This window comes from Acyrthosiphon pisum, chromosome A2, assembly GCF_005508785.2.
Source record: "Acyrthosiphon pisum isolate AL4f chromosome A2, pea_aphid_22Mar2018_4r6ur, whole genome shotgun sequence".
Classification (NCBI taxonomy): domain Eukaryota; kingdom Metazoa; phylum Arthropoda; class Insecta; order Hemiptera; family Aphididae; genus Acyrthosiphon; species Acyrthosiphon pisum.
In genome coordinates this window covers 112,983,744-112,995,007 of record NC_042495.1, presented here as the reverse complement: position 1 = coordinate 112,995,007, position 11,264 = coordinate 112,983,744, and the positions used below count along the sequence as shown (strand labels likewise).

The following is an 11,264-nucleotide window of genomic DNA, read 5'->3' as shown; positions in this document are numbered from 1 at the left end:
TTTACAGTTTTTCACCATGATTAAGTTAGCCGGTTGATTAAAATCGTTTTTGAGGAATCAACAAGAAAATGTTATTTTGTCATTTCTTGCTTTGATGACTTATTGACTTTGATGTTAAATTCATAGTAAGATAACAGTAAAATATATAAATGACACTGTCCATATTTTTAAAAAAAGAACCAAAAAATTAATTTTACATAGTAAATTATAAAATTGAATTACGCAATTTTTATTTCTACTGTATATAATATCATAATTATAACCATTCCCACCAGCTCCCTAAAAAATGTATAATTATGGCTATTTTAGTCGTGCTATACTTGTCTAGTGATAACGATAAATTGGCTCATAGTGAATATAATTCGTATATACGCCACTGGTCTTTGCAAATGCTTATGAAGTTATAACTGAATATTATAACACTTAGGCAAACCATTGAACGTACAATAATTGAAAATAAGAACAACGAATGACAATAATATTGTTAACTTTACACATTACGCTGTCATCTTTTCTTATTCGAATTGGAAGACAAAAAAAGTATTTTTCTTAATTAGCTTTGTCAGTTTCCCAATTCTGTGAAATAACTAAACCGGTATTCATCGTTTAAAAACCTACTCGTCTAATTTTGTCTTCTATATAATAATAATAAATATATAATATTATTATCGTGGTTGTTATCAATCTTTTACACGTTATCAGTTGTAAAATTCATATTTTGATAACGATTTTACTCCTAGATTATTGTGATAAACGTACATTTTCATTTTATTGAAGATATTTTTTACAATAATATTCTAATTATTATTTTTTAAAGAATTTGATCGTTTTAAAAATGTTATCTATTCAATAGTTGAAAAAAAACGTTTAGAAATTAACTTTACTGGCATAGTGAGGTCTGTGTTATCGTACTCAGTATAATTGATCATAATAATTTAAGTTAATTTGTTGCACGTTTGTATCAGTTTTATAAATTTCAAATATGTTTAACACTGCTGGAAAGATTAGCTTGTGAGTTAATTCATTTCAAATGTTATTTATTTATTCATACATATTAAATTTTTTTTTTTTTAGATTGAGTAACTTGGTCCGTAGCTCTCCATTGTGAGTATGTTGTTATGAACTATTCAAGGCTAATATATGCTCATCGAATACATTAAGAAAAAAAAGAGCACCTAGAGGAGAAAAAGTATAGTACAATTTTCCATTAATTTGTTTATTTCTTTATAATTCTTTTAAAAGAATAGTTATGTACCTATATCCGAGAAATATAATATCAAAAATTAGTTTTAATATAACGCTATGCTTGCATTAATAAAACTATTGATTATTGAACCTACTTGCTTCAAATTTACCTATTATAGCATACTTTATGATTTTTTTGTTTTAGAAAAATATTATTTCACCTGTTATCAATTTAAAACCAAAACAAAAGAAAACTATCGATATCTGGAAAAATATGACTGTATCAGAATTGGCAAGTGCGACTGGAATACCTGTAGGTAAATTATGTGTATTTATGAGAAATTATTCATTACTACATTATTATACGAGGTCTCAAAACTCTCATACATTACGTTCGGTTTTGTACATTTCTACCTGCATATTGTATAATTGTTAAACTAAATATTGTACAGTTAAGGTACCCATACACTGTAGCAGTGTCAGTGAAATCTTGTTCTCTTGGCTGTGCCACTGTGATGGCAGTAAATATTGTGTACAGCTGCATTTTACCGTCACTGCCGCAGTGTGTGGAGACCTTTAAACAGTTAAAAAAATTTTAATTAAAAAAAAGTTTTTATTTTCATTAAACACAATTAGACATTCTATATTATAATACAAATTACTCAATACTGTTATACCTATGATATAATTTTAAATTATTGTAACTTAGGTATTATACTATGAATTTTTATATTTGACTGTGATTAATATTAACTATATATTTTTATTACAGATAATGTTCTTAAAATAATTGAATTAGGTCAAAATGGACATTTGTATTTTGAACCTACAAGTATAATGGATAATGTTTCAATCCTTCGTGAAATTGTTAAAAAGTGTGGATTTAAATCTAACTTAACATCAAACCCTAATACAAATAAAAAATTGTCTGATGATCATTTGAAGGATGCCATTAAAAGGTAAATTATTTTAAATCAAATTGGTTTCTAGTTATTTAGTAAAAGGCATTATATAATTATTATTATCATAAGTTTATTAATGTAATAATAAAAAATTATATTTTATTATTTACTTATATATTTATATTTTATATTATTAATTTTAGACCTCCAGCACCATATGATTCTACAATTGTGAGACATCCAGTTGTAACAATAATGGGTCATGTGGATCATGGAAAAACCACATTATTAGATACTCTAAGGAATGCATCTGTGGCTAAATCTGAGTTTGGTGCTATTACCCAGCATATTGGTGCTTTTCCAGGTAATAATAATTCATTGTAAAATTAATCATTCACCATATGATATTTCACATTTTAATTAATTTGATTTCAGTTATTTTGGAGAATGGGAAAAAAATAACATTTTTAGATACACCTGGACATGCTGCTTTTGCTACAATTAGAAGTCGAGGTGCACAAGTAACAGATATAGTTGTATTAGTAGTAGCAGCTGATGATGGAGTCAAGGAACAAACTATTGAGTCAATACGAATGGCTAAACATGCAAAAGGTATAGATATACTTTATCAGTAGTATCATACATGCTCTTAAGTTATTATTAAAATAATAAATACAAATTTTTTACACTTACAAATCAAACTAGAAGCCAACATTTTACACATACTAAATATACTGTTAAATTATCTTAAATAAGGTTAAATTACTTTAAGCTCTAATAATCTAATGGTTATCCATTTATGACTTCCTTATCTTATAATACCTCAATTTTGGTTTATACAAATTGAGTATGTAGGTAGGTAAAATATAAATTATAATATATATTCAAATTTGTTTTAGTTCCCATAATTGTGGCAATCAACAAAATAGACAAACCAACAGCAAATATAGTATGTATTAACTAATTAATATATTGTAATATTTTTATTTCATATATTTTTTTTCTTAGGAACGTTGTAAGAAAATGTTGCAAACTCAAGGTGGTTTGGACCTTGAAGAATTTGGTGGTACTGTTCAAGTAGTTCAAATATCTGCCTTGCATGGTACTAATTTCAACGATTTAATTGAATCGATTCTAACTCAAGCTGAAGTATTAGATTTACGTGCAGATCCTAACCCTCCAGCAGAAGGAGTAATAATAGAGTCAAAACTTGATAGTAAAAAAGGGTAAGTTAGGAAACAAATATTTTTATTAGTCACAAGGTATATAATTTAACTTAATAATTTAATAACAAATGAAGGTAGTCATTTATTTCTTGGGTAAACTTTTTAACTAATTATCCATGTGTAAAGGTTAGTCCAAAATTTATTTTCTTGCAAATAACACTATCCAATCTACTATAGGATTACTTAAATTATTATTGAACTGTTCTGATAATATTCTTATACACTTTAAAGTAATTTACCACAGTTTGGACGGTAATTTTTTTAACATGAAAGTAAGTATTAAAAAAAACAAATCCAACTGTAAAATGTAAGTGGTTTTCTGATATTTAGTCATAAAAAAAGAAAATGGAACAAATATATGACTACTGCATGATATGTGTATATTACACTTTATTTCAACTAAAAATCAGATAATAGCCATCATTTAACATTATTGGTTACATTTTTAATGGTACATAGTTAGTTTCTAGGTACATATTACATGTTAATTTATTAAAAATTTACCTCCAAAAACAAGTCTAAATCTTCAAAAAATAATAATGTTATATGACAGTTTAATAAAAAAAAGTTAAGTATCCCCTAGAAACAGATAGATTAATTTCAAAAAAAAATTGGAGAAACTTATTTTAGAATTAAATCTTGTTGTAATACGTAGACTTTATAGTTTGAGATTTCTACTACAGTGCTCAAACAATTAAAAAAGAAAAAAATTGGAAATTAGGAATGCGGTATTATCATTGTATATATTATAATATGTTTACAAATATATAAGTTAATTTCTCTAAAATATTAAATTTCTTTTAGCCATGTTCATAAACTAATAAATAATGTTCCAATTATATGATCTCAGTATAATTATAATACTTTAATTACACCTATTTGCTAGTATATGTTTTGTCATTTTATTTTGAATACTTAAAAATTTATTTTCTAAGGAATTCTTAACAACAAAAAGTTTATTTATTCAGTTGTTTTTACTCAATCTTGTTTGTAAAATTCTACATTTTTAATCCACATCATAAATTAATAATCACCCATCTTATTTTTATTATAATTAGGTTAAATTTTATGTTAAGACTTGCAATTATTTATATACTATCCAGATTCGTAAAAATACTTTCAATTATTTTAGAACATAAAATTAAAATTATGATTGTAATTATAATAATTTTACTTATTTTTTCAGAAAATTAGCGACAGTTCTTGTTCAACGTGGAAAATTATTGAATAATAGTATACTTGTAGCTGGCACTGTCTGGGGAAGAGTACGAGCCATGATGGATCATCAAAACAATGTTCTTCAAGAAGCTAACCCGTCTGATGCAATTCAATTAATAGGTTGGAAAGACTTACCACAAGCTGGACAAGAATTTTTACAAGTTTCATCTGATGTAGTTATTTTTTGAGCATTTCTTATTTTATTACAATTAAATACTCAATAATTTTTTATACTTATTAAAATTATTATTATTATTGTACAGAGGCGTGCGCGAGAAGTAATTGATTATCGAATATCTAAATCTATAGAACAAAAACAAATTGAAGATAGCATTTATATTTCATCAAAACTTGAAGAGCATAATAAGGTAAATATACAAATTATTAGATTTAATTATCTTCTTTACTATTGAAATTGAATTCTAACAATTTACCTAATATAACATATTTACACGTAATTGTGTAAGATGAATGCTTATAAAATATATTGTTTAAATTTTACACAAAGGTCAAATAATAAAACAAGATCATGATAATGATTGTATCTTATACAATTTAGTGGTTGGTTTATATTTTATATTCTCATCAGTCTTTATAAATTGAGCATAAAGTCACTTAATGGTATTTAAAAAAACATCAATATTTACTGAAGTCTATTCTATACTTATTTGGCCATCAAAAACTAATCACTGAGTAAGTTTTTTTAAAGACAAACTGAGTATACTTATCAAACATTATTACCATACATGATATTTTTTAGTGTAGGTAATATTTGATTACGAAATAAATAAAATAAAAACTTACATAGAAATTATTTTTATAATATTTCATGGAATTTATATTAAAATTAAAGTTTTGAAACAGTATAGTGCAAACATTTTTTTTTTATCATGGTATATTAACACCATAATCTACATGAGTTTGAGAGAATAAAATCTCATAAAACTGTTTTAGTTTTGGATAGTAATTATTGTATTTGTGTGTATATTGGAAGTAACAGAATTTTTCTTTGATCATTTTTATATTTAACAATAATAATTTGACAAGCTCAAATTGAGTAAAATATACTTATATGCCGTATTAGGAGTACCAAAGTCATCTGGCAGAGAAAAAAAAGGGTGGAATTTTCAGAAGAAGACGGTTTAGTACATTGTACCAAGAAAAACAATTAGAAAATAGAAAAAATGTTAAAGAAGAAGAAATTTGTTTAAATGTTGTAGTCAAAGGTAATTAAAATTATTAATTATGAATAATTCAACCAAATTAATTTTAATGATGTTATGTACATGTTCTTGATTTAGGAGATGTCATTGGATCTGTTGAGGCAATTTTAGACGTATTGGAAACGTATGAAAGTAATCAATGCAAATTAGATATTATTCATTATGGTGTAGGTAACGTATGCGTTACTGATATTGAATATGCTGATGCTTTCAAAGGTAAATCCAATTACAGTAGTTAAATTATAAAAATGTTTGTCAGTTAAGAGTATAAATTTGTAGTGAATACTAAGAGGACACGACAGCCATATTATATTGTATTGTATTGTTTTACAATAGATATATTATACTGTACATTTATGTTTATCACAAACATTATCAATACAGTTCGTTATTTTTATTACTAGTGAATTAAGAGGATGTCAATGCACCATTTGTTTTCTCTCTCTAGCCCACGCGCAACATAGACAAAATACATTAACACAGAATCATTTTTAGTATGTTTTTAAGTAACCTTAGAGTAAAATCACACAGTACAGAAAAGATAGAGAATAATAATTTTGAGGGAGTGACATATCGATTTTATATTTTATTGTTATTTGACTTTGTATTCAACTTTAAAAATAAACAAAAAAATATTATCCATTTTAATGATGTTTAAATTGTTTTGAGATAATGTTTAGACAAATAGATATGACATTCCATCAAAAATATTATTCTCTATCTTTTTTATAGTGGATGATTTTACTCTAAGATTACTTAAAAATATAGAAAAAATGATCTTGCATAAATCCGTTTTTTTCTATGTTACGCATGGGCCAGAGAGAGAAAACAAATAGCGCGCTGACATCCTCTTAATCTTAGTGGAGGGATGTAGTGATGGCGACAAAGACTCTAATGGAGTTGTGAATGCCAGTGAAGAAGAAGAAGAAGTGATTAAGAAGATTCGATACCGTGATTTTCTTTTTTTGTGTAACACACGCGTGACATAGTATTTTAGACGTGTTTTTTGCCAAACATACCAATTGATTTAATGAAGCGATAAGAATTCTGAAAACAGATATGAATTTGTCGTCAAGTCTACTTGAAATTGACTTACCCACAGTTTTGATATAATCCCCCAAATTCCTAAAAATGTCATATTAAAAAAGAGCATTTAAATTTTCGGAGAAGTTAAAATCAATAAATCAAAAATGTGGAAAAATCGATTTCAAGTAGACTCGATGGCAAATTCAAATCTGTTTTTAGAATTCTTATCGCTTCATTAGATAAATTGTAATGTTGGCAAAAAACACTTCTAAAATACTATGTCACGCGTGTGTTAGACAAAAACAGACAATCATGGTATTGAATCCCCTTAATATGTAAGAACATTTGCTATGACCAAATATCAGTTTATTTTTATTGCAATTTGAGATTACTTGTTTTAAGAACATCAAAAGTAGTAAAAACCAAAAAAATAAATAAATTATATTATTCTGTTTAAAAATGTAATAAGGAGGGCTCGTAAGTTCATGCTCTAAAAATGGCAAAATATGCATTGAATTATGCCTTAAAAAGTTGATAATCTAAAATTATGCACTTAAAAATGCTTACTTAAAAAAATCATAAACAATTTTTGAAATTACATGAACTTATCCATTCATTTTTTTATAGTTATATTTTATTTTTTTATGTCACAATTAAAAAAAATAGATTTTATATATATTAGGTATAGACGATCGCGTTTTTTTTTTGTCAAATGTTGATTCTTTCATAGGTAGTATTTCCTATACATAATAAGATTAAATGCTGCAATAAATTTACTTATCTTAAAATTTAAAAATAACAAAATTGTGTGGCTAATACCTCATGTACATTTACTGCGTAATGACTAATGATTGTTGAAAACAGAGACAACAAAATCCTCTTAATTCAATAAATAATAATAAATAAATATCTTCTAGTAATATGGAATTTAATTTATTTTTGTTTTATTTTAGCTATAGTTTATGCCTTTAATGTTGGTACATTAAAAGATGCAGAGGAAAATGCTAAACAAACTGGTATCACTATTAAACAACATAATATAATCTACAAACTAGTAGATGATATAAAAGAAGAAATGAACAATTGTTTACCACCAGTTGAAGTTGAGGATGTACAAGGTATTTAATTGATTCATTAAAATTGTAATCTTTATAGAATAGGTGCTTTATACACGAGCTTATTTTCACTGTTTTTTATATTTAAATAGGGGAAGCCAATGTGTTACAAGAATTTTTAATTAATGAAAATAAAAAAAAAATTCCAGTAGCCGGATGTAGGTGTACAAGTGGTACACTGAAAAAAGCAGCACTATTTAAAGTTATCCGCGATCATGATACAGTTCTTTATAGAGGTATGCAAATCAAAATATACAGTAAAGTTTTAATAAAGGTCAATCAAATTAATAAAAATATTAAATTTTTAACTAAAAGGTAAATTATCATCTTTGAGACATTTAAAAGATGAAGTGGCCACGATCAAGACAAATATGGAATGTGGGTTACGGTTAGAAGATGCAAATATTAGACTGAACCCAGGTGATAAAATTGTGTGCTTTACGTTGCGGGAAGAGCAACAAAAAATTACTTGGGAAACTGGTTTCTAAATACTAATTTTGTTATTTTGTTACATTGACTGAAGTTCTTATTAATTTTTATAACTTTATGTTTCTAGTTGTCCAATAAAATATACATTTTTAGTTTAGCAATTATGTACAAAATTTGTTTAATGTAAATATAAATGTATTTATTTTAATAATGTGGTTTTTGTTTTTCAGTATTAGTTTCCTCAAAAAAAAAAAAATATCTACACATAAATTGTGTAATATTTCTGGAAATGATTTACATCCAGAGGGTTTATATATCAGATAAGCGTGCTCTACGTTAGATACTATATAAATTAATCGTACTAACTTCTGTAATTATGTGGACGTATAAAAAAATATTTGAAATAATACTGTAATGGCCATAACTTTTAACTTATAATTAATTATGTATTTATTGGCAGGCCTTTAATTCACTATTTAAGCCCCACTGTGTTTAAATTGTTCAGTGTTAATGATTCTTAAAAGTTTATTAAAATTCCTTAAAAATATGTGCATGAAGTTATCATAATACTTATTATGCTCTTGGTTAAATGTCCTCATAATTTGCACTCTCCATGCTACTATTTATTATATTAATATTATATTAGTCTTTTAAAGTTTATTTTTGATATTTAAATTTTAAAGGCTTTGCCTCGTCGCTGAAACCAATCATTTTTTTCCTGCTAATATTTTCATGACTAATAGTGGGGCTTAAATAGATTAATAGTGATAATTTTTTTTTAGATTTGCCATAGTAAAATTGTCCTCTTCTCTTTTTTTATTATTTTATTTTTCCTTCCTTTATTTTTCAAATAGGTAAATTCATTATGTTGCATAGTGTGTGTTCAATAAATATTGTTCTTGTTTCTATAATTTCATTGACCTGTCTTGGTTCTTGTTCCATGTTCGGCTCACTTCCGTACAGTGCTATGCTCCAAACTAAAGTTTTAACAAATAACTTAAATTCAGTATATTTTGGTTGTTAAAATATTTTATTCCTTGAAAAACCTTGCTTAGCCATCAAAATATATTCATTTTAATCCACTGTCTTGTTTAATATAATAACTGGAATATAAAAATTATTGAGCTGTACTTTGTAGACTGAAAAGTGATAACTCATTATTGTTAAATGTCTACATTTCTTGTCTGGAACTTATATGTATTGTTTAAATCCATGTGACCGTGTCCCTCAATATTAATCATTCTTGTGACTCATGTTTCCTTTATCTTCTCTTAAATCTTCTTTTGTAAAGAATTTGAATTAAAAGTTTTATTAAAAGTTAATAGTATATTTACTGAATGTTATAAAATAAGTTGATTTTATTTTTCAATTCAAATAATCCATCAGCCTTAAAACTTAGTACAATATGATATTATAGTTTATTGTTAGTTTTATCTTAATTGTATAGGTATTGTGTTTTTATCGCACTCGTATGTACTACCATTGATTATAAATATTATAATATTTATAATCTATGGTAGGTACTACATAATATACATATATCATTAGGTATCTATTAATTACCTACTGTACTCGAGCCATTTAGCTTAAGTTTAAATAAATAAATAACTTTATTATTATGAAGTATTGAGTACCTATCTTGTATCGCGATAGATTTTTAGACTATTTATCGAGTATTTCACAAAATAATTTTGTCAAAAAATACTCGATTATAATGCGATACTTTGAGAAATTAATTATATAGGATTATTTTTACTAGCCCATCTACCAACCGCGACTGTTTGACTATGTTTTAGTATAATACTATAATATGTGTAAAATAATATGCGCGTCCATAGGCGCAAATAGGGGGGGGGCTTAGGGGGTATTAGCACCCCCAATTTTAAAATTAGCACCCTCTAATAATTTTATTTATGTGTATATGTGTCAAAACTTCTCCTTACAACAACAAAAAAAACAGTTTATCATCAGACATGAGGGTATCAGAGTATAATGAATGAAACAATGAACTCGACAATTTGTCATCTTTTCAAATTCAAATCTATTTAGAACATTTATCATTATTTTCCAATGTCTCTACTAAACCCGGTCGTTGTGGTCGGTTATATTATTATCAGTTGTCAAGTTCGGCAGCGACTCAGCGCTATGACAATAGTATCGCGAGTATCTACTAATATAAACATTCCCTTCGGACAAAAACCTAATTACGATATACGAATCACTTGTCAGTTGGTGTTCACTTTTGAGTTCCAAGTTTTCGACATTCTGTGTAACTGTGTATGCCGTATGGTATTATATAGTATAATATTATCCTATACAGGGTGTAATAAATAGAACTGACTTTTGAAATAACTTTTGTTCTAATTAATATTTAAATTGTTTTTTTATATACAATTTATAGTCACTTATTATAGTTTCAAATATATTATGCAAAAAATTATTTATATATTTTAATTAGGTACTTATTTTTTAACATTGAAAATAAAAAATTTTAAATTTGATTTCAATTTTTTTAGATATATTCAAAATAGCCAATTTGTGAATCTGATTATAAAAACAATAATTTTGATACTAAAAACATTTATCTAAGTCAAGTAGTTTATTTTTTGAATTTTTGATATATCAATATTTTTTTGATTAAATGAATTTGGAACGTATACGTAAGTTATTATAATAACTTCTTTCAAAATATTTTTTTTGGAAATTTGCTGACATGAGTATATTAATTCTTAAACTATTTACTAATCATATTATTTTTACAACTTTTGTCATACGTTTAAGTAGCGTCATTTTTTTTCGTTAAGTCTCAGTTTTTCTGTTACACCTTGTATACTAATATAGTAGGTATACTTTATTTGTCATATTTTTTGAATAAAATATAAAAAAGTTGTTTTAAATTTTGTTAAATTAAAATTGACTATTGTATTCATTTTTATAAAA

General features: G+C 25.6%; 1 protein-coding gene across 2 annotated transcripts; it reads left to right on the top strand.

The window, feature by feature from the left end:
• Positions 1-774: 774 nt before the first annotated feature.
• Positions 775-8,488, top strand: LOC100575002 (translation initiation factor IF-2, mitochondrial). Of its 2 annotated transcripts, none has more exons than XM_003242834.4 (15): positions 775-1,011; positions 1,075-1,189; positions 1,391-1,502; positions 1,958-2,144; positions 2,291-2,451; positions 2,523-2,699; positions 2,987-3,036; positions 3,096-3,313; positions 4,500-4,704; positions 4,795-4,899; positions 5,616-5,757; positions 5,833-5,970; positions 7,734-7,898; positions 7,988-8,131; positions 8,211-8,488. In XM_003242834.4, exons 3-15 carry the CDS (start codon positions 1,460-1,462, stop codon positions 8,381-8,383), a joined length of 1,908 nt encoding a protein of 635 aa, XP_003242882.1. In that variant the 5' UTR covers positions 775-1,011; positions 1,075-1,189; positions 1,391-1,459; the 3' UTR covers positions 8,384-8,488. The 2 variants fall into 2 exon arrangements, with proteins under 2 accessions (XP_003242882.1, XP_016657943.1); XM_016802454.2 differs by having other exon boundaries at positions 1,075-1,194.
• The last annotated feature ends 2,776 nt before the right edge of the window (positions 8,489-11,264 follow it).

What these genes read in the sequence shown, in the direction of transcription:
- LOC100575002 (XM_003242834.4), top strand. Translation starts at nt 1,460, where the DNA reads ATGACTGTATCAGAATTGGCAAGTGCGACTGGAATACCTGTAG. An exon ending in TGCGACTGGAATACCTGTAG is followed by an intron (nt 1,503 to 1,957) that starts GTAAATTATGTG and finishes TTTTTATTACAG; the next exon opens with ATAATGTTCTTAAAATAATT. An exon ending in ATATGCTGATGCTTTCAAAG is followed by an intron (nt 5,971 to 7,733) that starts GTAAATCCAATT and finishes GTTTTATTTTAG; the next exon opens with CTATAGTTTATGCCTTTAAT.